The sequence below is a fragment of the Micromys minutus genome, assembly GCF_963924665.1.
Source record: "Micromys minutus genome assembly, chromosome: 21".
Lineage (NCBI taxonomy): Eukaryota > Metazoa > Chordata > Mammalia > Rodentia > Muridae > Micromys > Micromys minutus.
In genome coordinates, this window is record NC_137956.1 from 9,090,635 (window position 1) to 9,109,743 (window position 19,109).

General features: G+C 45.2%; 1 protein-coding gene across 1 annotated transcript in view; it reads right to left on the reverse strand.

Moving 5' to 3' along the window:
• TMOD2 (tropomodulin 2) overlaps positions 1-14,160 on the reverse strand; it is a 36,275-nt gene extending 22,115 nt beyond the window's left edge. Inside the window, exons 1-2 of the mRNA XM_080934885.1 lie at positions 14,056-14,160; positions 2,045-2,237 (exon numbers count right to left, since the gene is read on the reverse strand). Coding sequence (XP_080791011.1) covers positions 2,045-2,170 — 126 coding nt within the window. The 5' untranslated portion in view covers positions 2,171-2,237; positions 14,056-14,160. The remainder of the gene's footprint in view (positions 1-2,044; positions 2,238-14,055) is intronic.
• Between the last annotated feature and the right edge of the window lie 4,949 nt (positions 14,161-19,109).

The window sequence follows — 19,109 nt, forward strand, 5'->3', positions numbered from 1 at the left end:
CTCACTGTGTAACTGAGGCCAGCCTTGACTCACTGTGTAACTGAGGCCAGCCTTGACTCACTGTGTAACTGAGGCTAGCCTTGACTCACTGTGTAACTGAGGCTAGCCTTGACTCACTGTGTAACTGAGGCTAGCCTTGACTCACTGTGTAACTGAGGCTAGCCTTGACTCCTGATCCTCCTGCCTCCACATCCTGAGTGCCGGGATCAAGATCATGTGCCAGCAGGGCCAGCTCTCATTTTAGGTTCTCTGTTTGTCTGTTTCCTTTTTCCTTTCCTTTTCTTTTTTTCTCCCTTTCCTCTTCTCTCCTCTTCTTTCTTTCCTGGACAAAGTTTTACCATGTAGCCCTGGCTGTCTGTCCTGGAACTCACTATGTAAAACAGGCTAGACTTGAACTCTCAAAAATCTGCCTGCCTCTACCCCCCAAGTATTGGGATTAAAGAAATGCACCACTATGCCTGGCTATATTTTAGACTTTTAAGTCAAGGTCTTCCTTTGTAGCCCATGCTATCTCAGAACTCACCATGTTGCCCAGGTTTGACCCAAACACACAATCTTCCTCCCCAACCCAAGCATTGAGATGATAGGGCAAAGGGCATTATACCCACCGGTTCTGATTAATCCCCAAAATCCCACCCATATATCTCTATCTCTACCTCTATATCTATGATTTATACTTAAATTAAAAAAAATAAAGTAAATGTCCAAAGTATCTAGTACAGCAAAATGCCATATAAATAATTTTATTTGCTAACATCTTTAGAGTTAAATTACAATTTTGGATACCTCCAATTTTAAGTTTAAGATAATGTCATTAGGGCTGAAGAAAATACTTGCAAGAGAGACACTATAAAGAGGCACCCCGCTTTTCAAGAACTGATAAAAATATTAGAAATTGATATTATAGTGATAATAATCTATACATTGTTATAGAATTTCAAGTTCTTAGTATATTTGAATAAAATAATGCCAGTTGTGATAGCAACACAATCTCTGGACTTTACAGATAAAGAAAATGATAGAAATTTCAAGGTTTTCCTTGCATACATAAGCTTGAAGCCAGTCTTTCCTATGTGAGACCCTGTCTCAAAACAAAACAAAACAAAACAAAATACCCCAAATAACAACAAAACAAAAAGAAACAAACCAAAAAGAGAAAAAAATGGTATAAAGCCAGACATGGTGTTGCATGCTTATAGTCAATACATAAGAGGCTAGCTTGGGCTATGTAATAAGTTCCAGGCTAGCCTTAGCTACATGGTGAGACTCCATCTTAAAAAGAAAGATTCTGGCCTAGTTATAGTGTTATATATGTTTAATCCCAGAATTTGGAAGGCAGAGACATGTGGATTTCTATGAGTTTGAGAATAGCCTGGGCTATAGTGAGTTTCAGGCCAGATGAGACTGCATAGTGAGACCTGCCTTTGGCAAAAAGTCTGGCTAGTGTGGGGTCTCATGCCTGTTATTCAGACACTTGGGAGTAGATGATCAGAAGTGTGGGTCATCCTCAGCTCCATGACGAGTTCTAGGCCAGCCTGGAGTACATGAGACCCTGTCTCAAAAAATGAAACCCAAAGAAACTACACTATACAAGTATATGCAACAGCCCCTTGGACACTTACCAGCGTGGGATCCTGCACGGGTCACTCCTGTTAGTGTGCCTTCTATTTATAAAACAGAGTTAATGCCATTTCCCCCAAGGACTCTTGGGCTCAGCAAGGGATCTGACACTGGAATATACTTGGTAAGATTTGTTCTCTTGTTCCCCCAAGCCCCAGGCTAAATCAGACTATTCCTTTCCGATAGAAAACATTTTTGCTCATCTACAGTGGACTAGTTTTTGAGAAACACACTTGCTGTTTCTCACCATAGTGGCCCTTGGGCTCACTGTGAACTTGCAAAAATGTCTCAGCAGCAATAGGGAAGAACAAATAACTCCGTACCGGAGCTGTGGAGACTTCAGCAAGTGCTGAAGGAGAAAGCCACCCACCCCCTCTCTCCTGTGTGCTCATTAAGTATCCCACTCCAGTCCGACGCCACACACCTCAGGATCTAGGTCATCTAGAACATTTTCCAACTGTTTCAGTTCCTCTTCTGAGAGTTTGCCAAGAAGTTCGTCCTCGTCGATATTCTTGTATTTCTCCAGTCCTTTTTGAAAGGGGAGTGCCATGGTTTCCAAGATACACCTTCCTCACACACCTTCGAGGAGGCCAGCTTCCTGAGACGTCACACTACCACTGACAAAGAGAAACACCATCATCTCCTTACTGTACACTGAAAAATTAGTAACATTGTGCCAGGCGTGAAATGGATTCTACTGCTCAGACAATTGGCCCGAAAGCAGTATTACCCTGATCTCCAGAGCCGACCACAGTTTGCAGTATTTCCACACACAGCAGATTACTCCAATCATTCCCTGCTTAGAGCAGCCGTGTAAAGAAGGCTGCACAACACCATCACTGGATTTTACAGACCACGACTAGGACGGTGGCGACCAGAGGCCTTGCTATTGGAGGTGTGCCTGGCTTCTGGTTCCCAGGGTAGGGAGTGCTTTTCCATTCTACTACAAAGCCTCTCCTTGCTTTCCATTGAAAACAGTGAAGAACAACGACTAATTGTATGGCAGTTGTAAGCAGCACACTTGTGCCCTTTCAGGGTGGAGAGTGCTGTGAAGAACACAGAATGGGACTCATTCAGCAAAGAGTTTAGAGGCTCTGGGTGAGAACACATTGTCCCTTAAGTCCATGCAATGAAGCCAAGGGACATTCTGAAGCTCTAGCCACACAGTTATTCTCTCTTGTTTCTTCTTCTTTTCTTATCTTCCACCTTTAATGATGTCTTTGAGAGTATTCTAATAGTTTTTTTGTTTTTTATTCACTTGAAAATTCCTACCTTTAAATAACAGTCCTTCAATCTCATCTATCCATGACAACCTCCCTCCAACACCTTCCAGTGCCCCTCCCCATCTCCCTCCCAGCTTCACGTCCTCTTTCTTTTGGTTACTATTCTCTCTGTAGTCATTCTTCCTAATTGTTCTTTCTTTATACTGCTAAGACATTCTCCTCCAGTCTCCCACTCCTCTGAAATGCCTCATTCCTGAACTTTCATGCCCAACAAAAGTTTTACTCAGCCCCTTGAGAAAAAATCTGCAATTCTTCCCTAACAAGACAAACTCTGCATTCGGTGTTCAGTCAGCTCTTCAAATGCAGTAAGGGCTTTGCTACCACAAAGTACAGTTCCAGAAAAGCTCCCCTAGGAAGGTCAGATGGTACCAATGCCATGTGGCAAGTGTTACAATTATGTATAATGTCTGAAGTGGGTTAAAAATTGTTGGATAATGGAAAGGGAGGTTTGAGATTGTCATTGCATCTTGAAGGAAGAGGCCCTAAGGGGAACATGTAAGTGCAAGAGCCATCTAGGATAGAGCAGGGCATACACAGAAACATAGGATAGGACAGTACATGATGGGTTGGTGGAATGGGTTAGGGTGGCTAGGGGGTGGACTGGTTGGCTGGGAGAAACGAGATGTTGGTGAAAGTTATAAACTATACCTAAGGGACCTGGATCTTACCAGCTGAGCCATTACTGGGACCTCTCGCAGGGAAAGCATTCTGTATTGCCTGAGTGGTCACAATTTACTCCAAAGTATTCAGGTGACAGAAGAGAAAGCCAAATGGTCATGGCTGGAACAGAACATGGTCTTAACAACATGATTTGGGGCTTTGAAGATGCAGGAAGGGCCACGAGAAGAGGAACATTGAAATAAGTTAAGACTTGCCCCCCACAGCCTTTAGAGAGTGATAATGTCTTGCCAATACCAGCAAGATTCATTTGACTCTCCTAACTTCTGAAGGGACAATATATTCATATTGTTTTAAGCAACTGAGTTTGTTCTTTGTCACAACAGCAATTCAGAAACTAAAATACGCTCCGCCCACCCCGAATGCTTTCATCTCCAGGGTAACTGTTCTAGAATCCTCAGTTCCTCCTTCCTTTTCTGCTGCCTACTCTGCTCTGTGCCTCGGGAGTACTATCTGACGCAGACTGCTGTTTCTGCCTTCTGTCTGACCAACAGGAGGCACCAGCGGCAAAGAGGAGGACATAGTGGGGGTAGGGTGAGAGGGTGTGCAGAGGGTGTTTCAGAAGACCATGTCTCTCCAGGGCCACCATCTTGCTGGTTCCAGGCCTTGGGGTGGTAAAGGGTCTCTGTAATGACTCTTGCCAGATTTATGCCTTGTTGATTCTCTAAAGCTTCCTATATCCTTGTAAATAGCCTCTTTATTGAGATCTCCTGAAGTCATTCGGTCTGAGCCCACCCTCTGTTTCTTGTCGGGAAGTTGGCAGATGTGGCACCATGGCTTGGAATGTCCCCTTCTCTTTGTGTACTGCCTCTGAGGCTGGCTAAGATCCCAGGCTCTGCAGGACCACAGGATTGAGTGAGGGAGGTTGTGGCTATCCAGCCCAGACACACAGCCAGCCAGCTCTGGGCTTTCTCACATCTCCTCTGTCTTGAGTACTGGTATTCTTCAGAGTCTCACCTTAGGATTTACATACTTTCTGAGTGGCTTCTCACTGCCCTGAGGAAGAAGTTCAAATTCATACTCTGGCCACTGTAGCCCTATCCTCAAGTTTGGCAAGGGTGTTTACTTGCCTTGAAAATTTAATTATAATCTATATTCTGCTAACTTTAAAATCTCTATGTGTATTAGGAATTTTGTCCCCAAGGACCAGATCTGAGTAATCTAACCAAAATCTTCCCTTGGCTACTTCAGACCCTTAAAACACACCAGAAGAGCCCTTAGCTGCCCTTTCCTCCTGTAGAATTTCAAGAAGTAGTTTCAGAAACCAGGGTGTCATCTTGGCCATTTCCCTCCCCCTCCCTTCCACCACCCTATCCTTACAGAATGATTGGGACCTCATCTCCATCTCCATGCCCAGGTCCAGCCCTTCATCTTCTGATCACTCGACACACAGTGCTTTTTGACTACCTTTATTTCAATCTTCTTGCAATCCCCCAGTAGCTCCTTGTTGCCCCAAGGATGAAGTCCAAACTCACACTCAAGCCCCTGCAGTTCTATCTCCTCCTGCACTGCATCCCCAATGTCCCCCTGGGTCCAGCCTCCTGGACCATTTCTAATTCCTGGAACATAAATGTATGGTCCCTCTGCTCAGAGCACTAAGAACTCCTACTCATATCCCACCCCTGGCTGACTCTGCCAGACTCATCTTCCAGTGTCAATGCGAGCTTTATTTCTTTCATCGGATCAGACCCTGAGTCATCAAAATCTGGGTCACTTGCCGCCCCCACAGTACCCCCTTGACTACAGCTTGGCTTCAGCCAAGTTATTTGCTAATCTCTATGAGAGTGGAGACCATGTAGCATTTATCCACCAATAAAATCTTGGCTCCCAGCAAAGATCTTGACCCACAGTAGACATGCAGTAAATATTGCTGTCGAATGAAGGAAATGAGCTCAGACTAGTGAGGTGGACGTGGATCCAGGGATCTTCCCATGGCGGCCATCTTTCCCCGTCACCCCCTCCGTGGAGCCTGCTGAGATCACTATGCCCACAGGATTTGCTTCTCTCCCTAAACTTGCCTATGTCTCCCATTTGAATCCATCACTTGCTATCTTTCATGCATGTTGCCATAGAGATCTCTCTCCAGATACCATAACCTCCCAGGAAGTAGGGACCATATTGTAATTCTCAATGCTTCCGGACTTCTCAAGTTCAGGCTTGCATATTCATTCAACAAATGAGGGCCTGCCTTTTCCAAACACTGCTGGGATTCCGCGGCAGACAAAACAGATGCTACTGGGTGCTAGCCATAATGCACAAGGGAAAGAACATCAAGTGATAACTGTCACAATCAAAACCACCAACAGTGTCTATCAAAGCGAACTTCATATACTATAGCAAGGTGCGGGGGGGGGGGGGGGTAGTGTCTCAGAGACAGAGGGGGAAAAGAGAGTCGTGTCTGTTTAGAGCACAAAACAGATCTGAAGGTTCAAAGAGAACGTTGAATTATTGGTGAATTGTTTTGTTTTATTTGAGCCAGGCTCTTGTTTGCTTGAATCAGGCTCTATAGCCTAGGTTAGCCTGGATTCACTGTGTAACCTAGAGCTGACTTACAGCAATCCTTCCTCAGCCTGAGTAATGTTAACTACAGGCACACACAGCCAAACCCTGCTACATCTCATCATCATCATCATCATCATCATTTTGGGGACAGAGGCAGGAGGATTGATAGACATTTGAGGCCAGCCTGGTCTAACATAGTAAGAGTCCCATCTCAAAACCAAACTAAACTCCTAAAACAAATGCAGGTATGCCATAGAGCTGATTCGCTCCTAACTCCTAACGTCAAATCTCTGACTTCCCAGCGCTTAGCTTGCCTGCTGTACCCACGCAGGCCCTGCTGGGTTCACATCTGTTTCCCCTCCCAGGATCGATGAGACAGTGGAAAGTTTGCAAAGTCCTGAGGCAGCCTCGCCTCCAGCGGGGTGTCTATCCCATGGCGAACATTCAACACGCAACAGGATACCAGAGCACAGCCTGGGATGGAGCATGTGCCTCTGAGGTTTCCAGGAGCCCAGGTGGGCAAACACAGAGCCAATCAGCAAACTGGAAAATAGGAGTGGCAGCTAGCTGCAGGAAGCGCCTCTTCCTGTCACCCAGAAACACAAGCCCTGGAAAGGAAAGTTAAGCACATGCTTTTCTTTGCTTCTTTTTCCATTGTCTTGTTAATGCAACTGTGTTCCCGTGAAAGAGGAAAATCAGCTCCAACTCGAAGGGCCCAGCCCGTTACATTCTCTACCCAAAGACAGACGCAAACCCAAGCTGCTGAACTTCTGAATCAATAAATGATGATAATCTTCAGGTGTTTAATAAACCTTCATTATTTCACAAGACCTGAAAAAAATTATGAATAAATTTGTACAAGAGTCAAGCCGTATTTTCTACAACTGATAAACAGAATATCATGAGTTTATCACACTCCTCTAACAAAACTTGCACTATTATTGCATACTTAATTCATCTCTATTGCTTTTCCCTGGGTTGGGGTGAGACAGGATCTCACTATACAGCCCAGGCTGGCCTTTGGAACTCAGTTTGTAGACCAGGCTGGCCCCAGACTCATAGAGATCTTCCTGCCTCTGCCTCCAGAGTGCTGGGATTAAAGGCAAGGGTGACATATACTTTAATTAATTGTTAGATGATAGGCAAATATAGACGTGACAATTACAGACTGGGTTTTAAAACCTAGCTATTTGAAGACAGGTCTGTGAAATCATTTGTGGTTGTTGTTGTGAACTGCTAGATGAAGCTAGGCATGAAGGTGCAGGCTTGATACCCAAGCAGTTAGAGGTGGAGGCCAAGGACTAGAAGTTTGGGACTAGAATCAGGTACACAGTGCGTTCGTTGGGGGACAACCTGAACCACACAAGACTGCTATTCCCTGAGAAACAACTGTCAGAGGATGAAAGACACAGAAACTTCAAGCGAAAATTTCTGGCCAAACAAACAAACAAACAAAAAATACAGCAAAGGGACTGAGCAAGCTGTAAGGGCAGGGAGGACCTGATCCTACCAGAGTCCCAAAGTGCTTCCATTCCTGTTTCCTAATTTTATAGCACAAAATCTGTCTAGAGGTTTCCAGCTTGCAAACTGTCAGCTCTTATAACAATGGGCCCACGAAAGAAGGCTCCTTTCTAGTTTAGAAAGCACAGAAGGCCTTGCAGTCACAGCGATGAACTAAAGGACACAGAAGACTAAAAGCATGCATGACCTTAGAGGGAACCAGCCCAGGGCCTCGGATGAAGATGCACACGGAACTCATGGACCTGTCCCCTGCAAATCAGGCAAGGAACAGGGCAGTCACACATTGCTTCTCCTCAGGGCAGTATTTGGAGCATCGTAGGGCAATTTTGTATTGTGCTAACATATATCGCACAGTGTCTCAAGACAGCTAAACGGATTCAGGTGATACAACCCACAGAACCCGTCACGCATGCACTCTACTGCTGAGACATCATCACGTGACTTTGTCTATCGAGATGCAGGTGATACTTGGGACACTGTGTGAAGTGCAGTGCCTGGTGCGTGCCAGATCTCACTGTTGATTCTCTCTTTGGTCTGAGAGGAGTTTTTTGTTTGTTTGTTTTGAAGTATTCTTTCCCTTGTTTTCCCTATCAAGATCAAACCCAGAGAAGCAGCATTATACCAGGGTCTCAAATTAGCACTGACCAATGTAGCAAGCTTCCATGGTTGGTGGGTGCCCAGATTGATGTAGATTTCCACGTGAGCAGGAGGTAGTCAAGACTTTGCAACTGGTGCAGAAGCTCTTTCCCAAGGAAACCTTACACCTCCCTTCCTATGCTACCTCTTGGTTTCTAATTCTCTTGATGATTCCTACATCCTGCTGTGGCACATCCTTCTTGGTTAAGTTCTATTCTGAGGTGTTCCCATTCCTTTTTGCTTTTGTGCCTTTTTTTCTCTCCTACTGAGTCAAAGTTTTGCCATGCAATCTTGGAAGGCTGAACTCCTTGAAGGCCAGGTTAGCTTTTTCTTTGTTAGTACTGATGACTATATTAGGTGGACCACCATGCCTTGCTGAATCCCCATCTCTAGATCTATATCTACTTCTTAACCTTGTATTTCGGCCTTTCTGGTTTTTGACTGTCTGATGTGTTATTGCTATTGTTGTTATTTTAAATTTTAATCCATTTTTGTGTATGAGTATTTCTGCCTGCATGTATACATGCATACATGCATACATACATACATATAAATGGGCATGTGTGTGTGTCCAGTGTCTGAGGACACCAGAAGGGGTTACAGTTAAGGGGTTAGCTGCCATGTAGGTGCTGGGAATCAAACCCAGGTCCTCTGCAAGAGCAAACAGTGCTCCTAACTGCTCATCTAATTTTCCAGCTCTATTGCTGTTGTTGTCCTTATCATCAAAACAGGGTCTCACGTGGCCCTGATGCCCCTGAATGACTGACCCTCTTGTCTCACCAGCTCCAGTTTCATGTTGATTTTAATAAGTCAGCCTTTGGGGATTTAAGGACTTCTAACTTCCTAACACCATAGGTTTCCTGTTTCTACCTCCAGATCCAAGAACTCAGTGGTCATTAACCCGTAAAAAGCTTTGACCATGAAGAGAAAACCAGCTTCCCTGGATTTGATTAGGTAGTTTCTCTTGAAACACTAACAATATTCTAAGTGTCTGGAAGCACAACAGCTGAGAGAGTCGCAGAACACAAACATACACCACTACAGACACATGCCCAAGCAAACATGCATGCTTTAAATGAACATTCTCTCTCTCTCTCTCCCCCCATACACACATGATCTAGTTATAGAAAAATTCATCTTGAACAAAAGGGGTCTGTATCAGAGACTAAATGCAGTATCATTGTATGTATGTATGTATGTATTTAAAAGTTTGAACCAGGTTTCATTCTGTAGCCTTAACTAGCCTGGAACTCACGATGTAGACCAGGTTGGCCTGGAACTCATGATGAGTCTCCTGAATGCTAGGATTAGGGGCGTGAGCCATCGTACCTAGTAATGTCTTAAGAGTTCTTTTTTTTTTTTTTTTTTTTTAAATTCTGCAGTAGAAAATTTTCTGCACATACCTTCTAGAACTTTCTCTGAAGCAGATATAGTCTATAAGTCCATATAACCTTTTACACAAGGCTACATGCGATTTACTCACAAAAGGACAAGGAGGGAGCTCTACCATTTATGTTCTGTCAGAAACTAAACCAGTTACTTCCCCAGCATTTTCTAACTCAAAGTAAAATGAACTGCCATTTGGTGCCAACATTCCCAGACTTCCTCACACACTGCCACAGATCTCAGATGTGAAAGGCTAAAAGACAGCTGGACCTACCCAAGCCACGAGGAGGGTGAGGCAGAAGGATCATGAGTTCAAGGCTTGCCTGAGCAACTTGTTGAGACCTTAACTCAAAATAAAAACCAAAAGAAGCCTAAGGCCAGGCTTGGTGGCATACACTTTCCTTCTCAGCACTTAGGAGGCAGAGGCAGGCAGATCTCTGAGTTCACGGCCAGCCTGATCTACAGAGCAAGTTCCAGGATGGCCAGAACTACCCAGAGAAACCCTGTCTCAACACCCCCCCTGCCCCAAAACCCCAACCAACCAAACAACCAACCAAAAACATTACCAACACCAATAGAAAAACAAAAACAACAGCAACAACAACAACAACAAAAAAAACAACCAACCAATGAACCAACCTACCAACCAAATGAACAAAAGAAGGTTTAGCTGTGGCTCAGTGGTTAGAACACTTGCCTATCATGTGTGGGCCTCATCTTCTATCTCCAATCCTACGTGGGTGGAGAGGAGGAAATTCTTTCAGAGAAGCTCTTAGCTAGGGCAAGAATTATTGAGGGTTGGGAATTACCCAACACAGAGGGATACACTAATAACTGTGATTTCCACATCACTACTTCAATCAACTGCAGGTCAAATGATCTTTTAAAAAATGTCTGGGGCTATAGTCCAGTGGTAGAATGCTTTCCTAGGAAGACTCTGGGTTCATTACTCTGTGTATCCCTTTTCTGTTGTCATTCCATAAAAGTAGCACACAAGATTGCAGAATTAAATTATATTAGGTATAAGTAGTTCCGGGAGGCTTTATGTCAGGTGAATACCTCTGGGTAACGTGCACATACTGTGATAGTTTATAAAAAGGACTTGGTGCGGGGTGGTTTTCTATAACAATTTTCCTATAGTATATGATGACATTTTGGGTTAGAGCCAAAGGATTCATCTTTTAAGCATCAAGGAGAACCAAAGGAAGCCATTTTTCCTGACTCCATTGACATTTCTGGGAAGCATTTATGCCTTACTTAGGAATCTGGAGTTAAGAACTCTCTGTCAGATTCACTCCAGCAGTCAGTGCCCACGAAGCCTTCCACAACATTTCCCATTTGTTTGTGTCGTTTAAAAAAAACCTCACCTCCAATGTCTTATTTAAAAAGTTCAAATCTAAGCCAAGGTGGTGGTGGTTCACACCTTTAGTCCTAGGACTAGGGAGGCAGAGGCAGGTGCATCTCTAAGTTCAAGGCTGGCCTGGTCTATAGAGCTAGTTCAAGGGCAGCCAGGTTTACACAGAGAAACTGTCTCCTAAAGCAAAAAAGGAAAAAAGAAAGAAAAACAAATAAGGTTCAAATCTACAAAAGAGTGGAACAAAATCCAGCTGTGCTCCTCTTGGCTCAGGGGCTCTCATCGCTGTCCGGAACCTGCTCTACCACCACTGACTGTTCTGCTGCGTGTTGGAGATGCTAATGTGCCTCATCTCTAAAACCCGAAGCTTCCACAGTCTCGGAAGGTGCTCTGCATGCTGCCGCCGACAGTGAGCCCTAAAGCTTTCATACGGACCCGCCAGGCAAGGCGTGCTTACTGACACAATGGAGGCATGCGGTTATGGGATGGCCAGCAGTTTCTGACTGGGTTACGGGAATTCATGCCTGGTTAAAGACCTTGGCTTGGGGGTTATAGACCCTAGATGAGGGAAACCTATGACGGCTGTTTTGCTAGGCGGACATGTCATCAGACTGTCTTCTAAATACTTGACGGCTATGTGCCTACATTAGTGACACTCTCAACTTTGGCCAGAGAAGATTCCTCAACAGTGGGTAGCAATTAGTGCAGACTCATAAGAACTGGAGTGCTGAGAATAAGTGACTTTGATGCTCGCCCCTCAATGGAACACCCATATCAACCGCCCGGAAGCTCGGGGACCATCACTTAAGAGGGAGTGGAAAGAACGTAAGAGCCTGAGGGTTGGGAGGGCGCAGGGAAATAGGCTTCTAGACCTGACACAGCGGCTGCATTCACGAACCCACAGCAGCCGTGGTTACTAGGATTTAGTAGGTTACCACCACCAGCAGCAGCATTGAGGTAAATATTATAAAGGTGGCTTAAACTTTTATCCCACACTTTTGCAGCAGCAAAGTCACGAAGGTGGGAAGGGCACATAACAGGGGCTAAAGAGGAATGGACGGGATCTAGATACAACGTGTCAAATGATAAGTATAAAAATACTTAAAATTCAAAAAATTTAGAACAATCTCCTATATACTACAATACCTTGACTGTACCTAAGGACAGTAATTCCATATCGGCTAACACACAGTGCATATTCAGGCATCCGGGACATCTCCGAATTATCTCTATTTACTTCTCTATTTTGGATGCAAGGTTGAGACAGGGTCTCATTACATGTTGCCGGGCTGCCCTGGAACTCACTATGCAGACCAGGCTGGCCTTAAACTCACAGACTTTAAACTTACCTGCTGGGACTGAGGCAGGCCTCACCACATCCTATATCCCTAAAATGATCTTTTTACAACTATTATTTTCTCATGTAGGAGTCAAAGCCCACATAGGCCAATCCACAGTTACCTGTATTTCCAACTGTAATAGCTGTTCCCCTGCCTTATATAGGCTGGAACAGTATAGGGATGAAATTCCTCTTATGGCAGGAGACCCGCAAGAGGTACTGACTTGATCTTTGGAAGATGGTGGGGAGTTCCTAATCTCTGCATTGTAGAGATGCGCACTCCCTCAGTAAGATGCTCTGAAATAAGATGAAGATGCTCACACTTCACTCACAGGTTTTGTACCAGTTGGTGAATTAGGTCAGTGTTGTGCAGTGTGTCTCCCAGACCTTCTATTGTGAATTCACTTTGTACACAATAACCCGTCAGTACCACTGTCTCTCCTCACTGTACGCCCTCTCTGCCTATTGCTCCTCCCCCACCTTCTTGCCAGCGCATTTGACAACTCAGGCCCAGCCCTAGGGAGCCACTAACCTTTATCAGCTGATCTGCATTGCCTTCTGCAAACAAAACCACCACATTGTGGCCTGCCAATTTATGTCAACATAAAAACCAAACCTTTAAGATATTTATTGAGCTAGACTGAAGAAGACAGGGAAAACTGGATTGGCTAAGCCCTGAAAAATCCTCCTGCTTCTTTAAGGGAAAACTGTTCGTTCCGTCCCCAGCAAGCTTTTTGTAAAAGTGTTAAATAAACACTCTGGCCATTTCAGTACCCTGATACAAGAATCTAGGAAGAAAAGAAGTCCAGAAACCATGTCACCAAATATCCCATTTTACACGAAGAATGCAGCTCAGAGAAGCGAGGGGTCTGGCCTAGGAGCTCTTAGCTCCTAGGCGGTGGAGCTGCTATGGAAACCATGCTTTTGTAACACGTTCTCTGATGTTCTCTTTTTTTCCTCCTTGCCCAAGCGCACGGTGAATCAGATATTTAATAGGCTCCCGAGAAACCGTGGCATTCTCGGCCTCTTTACTCTAATTTGCATTTTAACCACATCACCTTCCCATCCTTCTAATATTTTACAGTAAAAATTCCCAGAGCCTTTTATTATCATTTTTCCCCTTAAAAAAACAGACCTTCACCTTTTTTCAGGTTACAGGTTAAAGAAAGGAAGCCTCGAAAAGACACATACCAGCATGATTTTAACCATTTTCTTTTAATAAGAAAAGATTCTCTGGGACCTGCCCAGGAAGGCTTTCTGAAGGCTGATGCGTCCTTTGACAGCTCTGGGATCTCAGAAAAGATGCCGGCCCGACTCCTCCCTTCCAGGCTCCTGATCAAAAGAGGCCGCGAGATGCTCGAGAGACTCGGGGAGATTATCACACACACGTTCGCAGGAGAAGAGAAAATGGGAAACAAAGCCTAACCTGGAAACCCCCAGTTCTGGAGCCCCGAGCGACCGGAGACCGCGCCCTCTCTGCATCTGCGCGTGGACTGCGGCGCCGAGGGGCTGCGGGGCTGCAGGGCACAGTGCAACCGGTACACACACGCATCCCCCGCCACCGGGCGCCGTCCCCTGCCACCCCGCGCACCCGCAGCTCGGGTGCAAGCCGCTGCTGCGGGCTGCACTTGGCCGCGCGCCACCCCATGGAGCATCTTCCCGCCGACACGCTAAGCGGCGGACCGGGGTGCTTCAGACAGGCTGCCCGGACAGTCCCCCCCTACCCCGATTCTCACCCTTGCTTGCGCCCATCCCGAAGCGGAAGGTCCTGGCCAGCAGCCTTAGAGTCCCGAATACACGAGTCCGATCAGCAGGGGCGGCGCCGTGGCCCCGGACTAGAGCTTCGATCAACAGGCGGCTCCCGGCCGGGCGCGGCGCGGCGCGGGGCGCGGGGCGCGCGGCTGCAGCGGGGCAGCCTGGGAAGCGTAGTTCCGGCGGCGCGCGGTGGCCACACGGAGACAGGACCCCTGCCCTAGCCCCTGCTGGATCTCCCGACGACACGCTGGCCTCGCAGGGTCCTGTAGAATCTAGATCTTTATGCGCCAGCGCGCTGCGAAGCAGGTGGAGCCTGGGCCTGGGGGAAGCTGGGTAGGCTCTGTGGAAACGCTCCTGATCTGATCACTGACGCAGGGGATGGCAGAGGCTATGGATAAGTGAACATCTCTCTGGGCAACCTCAGGCCCACTTATGAGTAAGCTCAGGAACAGACCAGGCCTGCCCTGGGATTTACTGGCTGAGTGTAGGTGTGGGAAGGACTAGATGGGTTAATTAGTTTAAGAGGGGAGGAAAGCTATCTGAGGTTTAGGGAGCTTGATACAAGTTTTGGGTTGGGATTGTTGGGGAACTGACACCTACACGCTGGCTTCACACTGGACACTGGATTCGAGACTCGTTGCCTGTAAAATGTTTACAGCTTAAAGATGCGAAGTGGGAGCCAACGACCACAGGGCTGTCTGTACTAAGAGCTCACACACTAAGGAGTCCTTCGTTGTGGTTACAAAAGACATCCTTTTGGATGTAGTCTCTGATGGAAAAGTGCTTTGCAAAAGCTAGCCTGGTCTCTGGCCTGCGTAGAAGTTAAAACTCCCTGAGCTTATCACTGTGGATCTTTTAGCCGTCCATCCCTCATCCCCACCAGTGATAATGTACTGAAATGTCTGTTTCTCTCTGTCTGATTCTTAGGAAGCCAGAATATTATCTTGTTTCTGGGCTATGAAAGTTGAATGGGACGAATCCCTGATTGTGGAAGTACATAGCATATGGGTCCCTTCCAGAGGACTAACAGGGTTTTATTCTGTAGCCTAGGTCGGCCGTTAAACTCACAATCTTCCTGATTTTGTTTCCCGAGGCTTGGGATTACAGATATGTGTAACCGTCCACACGATAGAAGCATTTTTCTAATTCGATAAGGTCTCTCTCTCCATTTGACTCCTGGTTGGGTATTTGGAGTATAACCTTTGAAGGGTGCTTGGCAGGAGGGTCAGCTCTTCAGGGCCAGCACTGTCCACTGGAAAGGTTATGCTTAACTATGTCAACAACAACCAACCAACCAACCAACCAAGTAAATGAAGAATCTATAGTACCAGTTCCAGTCTGTGTTTTTCTTCAAATTTATTGTTCGTGTCTTTTTGAAAATAAGAATACAGTCATACCTATGACTTAAGTTAAACCTGTCAGAATTTCTAGGCTATAGTTAAAATTTTTTTTTTTGTCTTTTGAGGCAAGGTCTTATATAGTTCAGGCTGCCTTCCAACTTGGTTTCTAGCTAAAGGTAACTTTGAACTCCTGATCTTGCCTCCACCATCCAAGTTTGGTATTACGGGTCTGGACTGCCATGCTAGTTTTACATCCCCCCACCTGGGGTGTGTGTGTGTGTGTGTGTGTATGTGTGTGTGTGTGTGTGTGCACTCGAACACGCTCCAGTGCACATGTGCACATGCAAATGCTCATATCTGTGTGTGTATATGGAGGCCAGAGGTCAACCTTCCTCAGTTGTCTATCTTGTTTTTTTTTTTTTTTTTTTTTTTTTTTTTTTTTTTTAGGTACAGAGCCTCTCTTTTGGGGGCCCTGTTTCTGCCTTCCCACCCCTGGAGTTACAGGTACTCACCACAGCTCTCATGGGCACTAGGGGTCAAGCTCAGAGCCTCATGCTCATGCACCAAGCACTTACCAACTGAGTCAGTTCTCCAGCATCTCCGACTTGCTTTTTGGACTGTGAGGATAGAGAATTAAACCAGAACTTCGAGATTCCAGATCATCTGGTGTGTAGCCTCATGCAAATGAAGAAACTGACACACTGGCAGAAAATGTCAGATGGCAGAAAGTAAAAATGCAGTAGTTACAATGAAGTGCTTTAATTATTTATGACAGAAAGTGCACCATGCCCCCGTGGAAGTGGGTAGCAGGATTATTGTTTGCCTGTTCCATATCTATTCTATTCTTCTCCTCTTCTCCCTCCCCCCTTTCCTCTCCCTCCTCCTCCCTTTCCTCTTCCTTCTCCTCCTCTTCCTCTTCCTTTTGAGACAGGGTTTCTTTGTGTAGTTCTGGTTGTCCTGGAACTCACTCTATAGGCCAGGCTACCTTCAAATTTAGAGATCTGCCTGCCTCTGCCTCCTTAGTGCTGGGATTAAAGGTGTGCCTCTCCACTGCCACGCTCTTTCATGGTCTTCTTTACAGTAGAATCCATTCATTAGGAAAGGGTGCCCTAATATATGCTCCTAACCCTATTACAGCCAAGGGGAACAGGACCCTTTACTGGACTATATAACATTGTAGTCCAGATAGTGGGCAGTGACACCTGAGACAGGGTCTGCTGAAAAAACCTCTCTTTTACCTTTTAATTTATTCAACAATTTCACGTGTTTATCAAGCCCTACTCTTCCTTCTCTTTCCAGATACCTCCCAACATGTCCCCTGCCTCACTTTTATAGACCTACCATCATCAAGTTCAGTTAATGCTATCTGATGAAGTATTGCCTGAATTTGTTGGCTTGATCTAAAGCAAGAAATAATAAATGCAGCGATTTCATGTGAAAGAGTTAAAATTTCAAGTTGGCTCCACTGACCCTGCCTTGAGGACAAGGATGTCTTAAGGCTGAGAACAAAACCCACAGACCACCTGGTCTCGATAAGGTCTGACTCTGCAGTCCTGGAAAAAACCAGTATGAAGGTCAGTGTGCCCCAAAACAGGGTGATCTGGAGTTGAATCATATCCAAAAGCAGACAGAGAGTGCCAATTTGAATGAGCCAATGAAATTTCTATGTGCTTGTTGCTAACTACCTATGTAATTTTCCCTATAAATATGTCCCTCTAATTGAGTTTGGGGTCGACTCCTCTATCTCCTGCGTGAGATATGTGTCATCCCCAGAGCTCTGGCCTTCCCCCCTCCCCCAATAAACCTCTTACCTGATTGCAGCAAGATTGGATCTCTGTGAGTTTTTGGGAGGAGTGAGTCCTCCGGGGCTGATAAAAGGTTAAACAATCCATTCAATACTTACTGCAACAGGTTAATGACTTGAAATTGGAATGGCTGTTTTAAAACCATCAGAGGTTCCAGCTGAAGGGTAAAATCATGCTGAGGATGTCCAAGCAAAGAAATAGGATAAAACCGATGTGTACTGACGTGTTGACTCACAAAACCAACCAACCAACCCTGGTGTCCTACTTCTGGCTCTCTTGTTTGTGAGATAATAAATATTCTTATTGTCGACTCCGTTTGACATGAAGTTTTCTATTATGTTGGCAGTGAAAGCATCCTGTGTGTTACTTAGAAGGTGAGTTATGAAAGTTCTTTAGGCCATCAGGACTCATGACCTGCCCACAGAGAGCTGAGCACCCAGAGGAGACCCAGGAGCGCTCTCCTCTTGAGCCCCCATTTTCTCTCCACTGACTATCTGGGGAGAGAGACCTCTGGGAACTCTCAGGGCACAGGTATCCCAGTACCCTTCCGGACTCTGTCTGTGCCCAGAGCTAGAGCTGGCCCATCACCATCAGAACTCTCAGCCTGCCCCAGAGCTGAGCACCCAGGACTGGTCTCCCTCTGGAGCCCATGAACCCACAGACATACAGGAGAGACAAGCTCCAATCAGAGACTACAAGATCAACTAACATCAAAGATAAAAAGATGGAAAGAGGCAAGTGAAAGAGTCTAAGCAACAGAAACCAAGACAACCTGGCAACATCAGAACTCAGCTCTCTCACCACAGCAAATAGTTTATATCCCAAAATAACAAGATTTTGACTTAAAGTCATACCTCATGCTGATGATGGAGGGCCTCAAGAAGCACATGAATAACACCCTTAAAGAAATACAGGTAAACAAGTAGAAGCCCTTAGAGAAACACAGGAAAACACAAGCAAACAGATGAAGGAATTGAACAAAACCATCCAGGATCTAAAAACGGAAATAGAAAAAATATAGAAAACACAAAGGGAGACAACCCTGAAGATAGAAAACCTAGAAAAGGGATCAGGAGTCATCACCAAGCATCACCAACAGAATACAAGAGACGGAAGAGAGAATCTCAGGGGCAGGAGATACTATAAAAATCATTGACACAGCAGACAGAGAAAATGCAAAAATCAAAAGGCTCCTAACCCAAAACATCCAGGAAATCCAGGACATAATGAGAAGACCAAACCTAAGGATAATAGGTATAGAACAGAACAAAGACACCCAATTAAAAGGTCCAGTAAATACCTTCAACAAAATTATAGAAGAAAACTTCCCTAACCTAAGGAAAGAGATGACCATGAATGTACAAGAAGCCTGCAGAACCACAAATAGATTGGACCAGAAAAGAAATTCCTCCCAACATAATAGTCAAAACACCGAATGTTCAAAACAAAGACAGGATATTAAAGGCAGTAAGGGAAAATGGACAAGTAACATATAAAGGCAAACTAATCAGAATTACACCAGACTTCTCAACAGAGACTATGAAAGCTAAAAGATCCTGGACTGATGTCATACAGACCCTAAGGGACCACAAATGCCAGCCCAGGCTATTATCTACTTATCTAGCAAAACTCTCATTCACCATAGATGGAGAAACCAAGACATTCCAGGACAAAACCAAATTTACACAATATCTGTCTACAGATCCAGTCCTACAAAGGATAATAGATGAAAAAGTCCAACACAAGGAGGGAAACTATACCCTAGAAAAAGCAAGAAAATAATCTTCTTGCAACAAAACCAAAAGAAGAAAAGCACACAAACACAATTCTACCTCTAACAACAAAAATAACAGGAAATAACAATCACTACTCCTTAATATCTCTTAACAC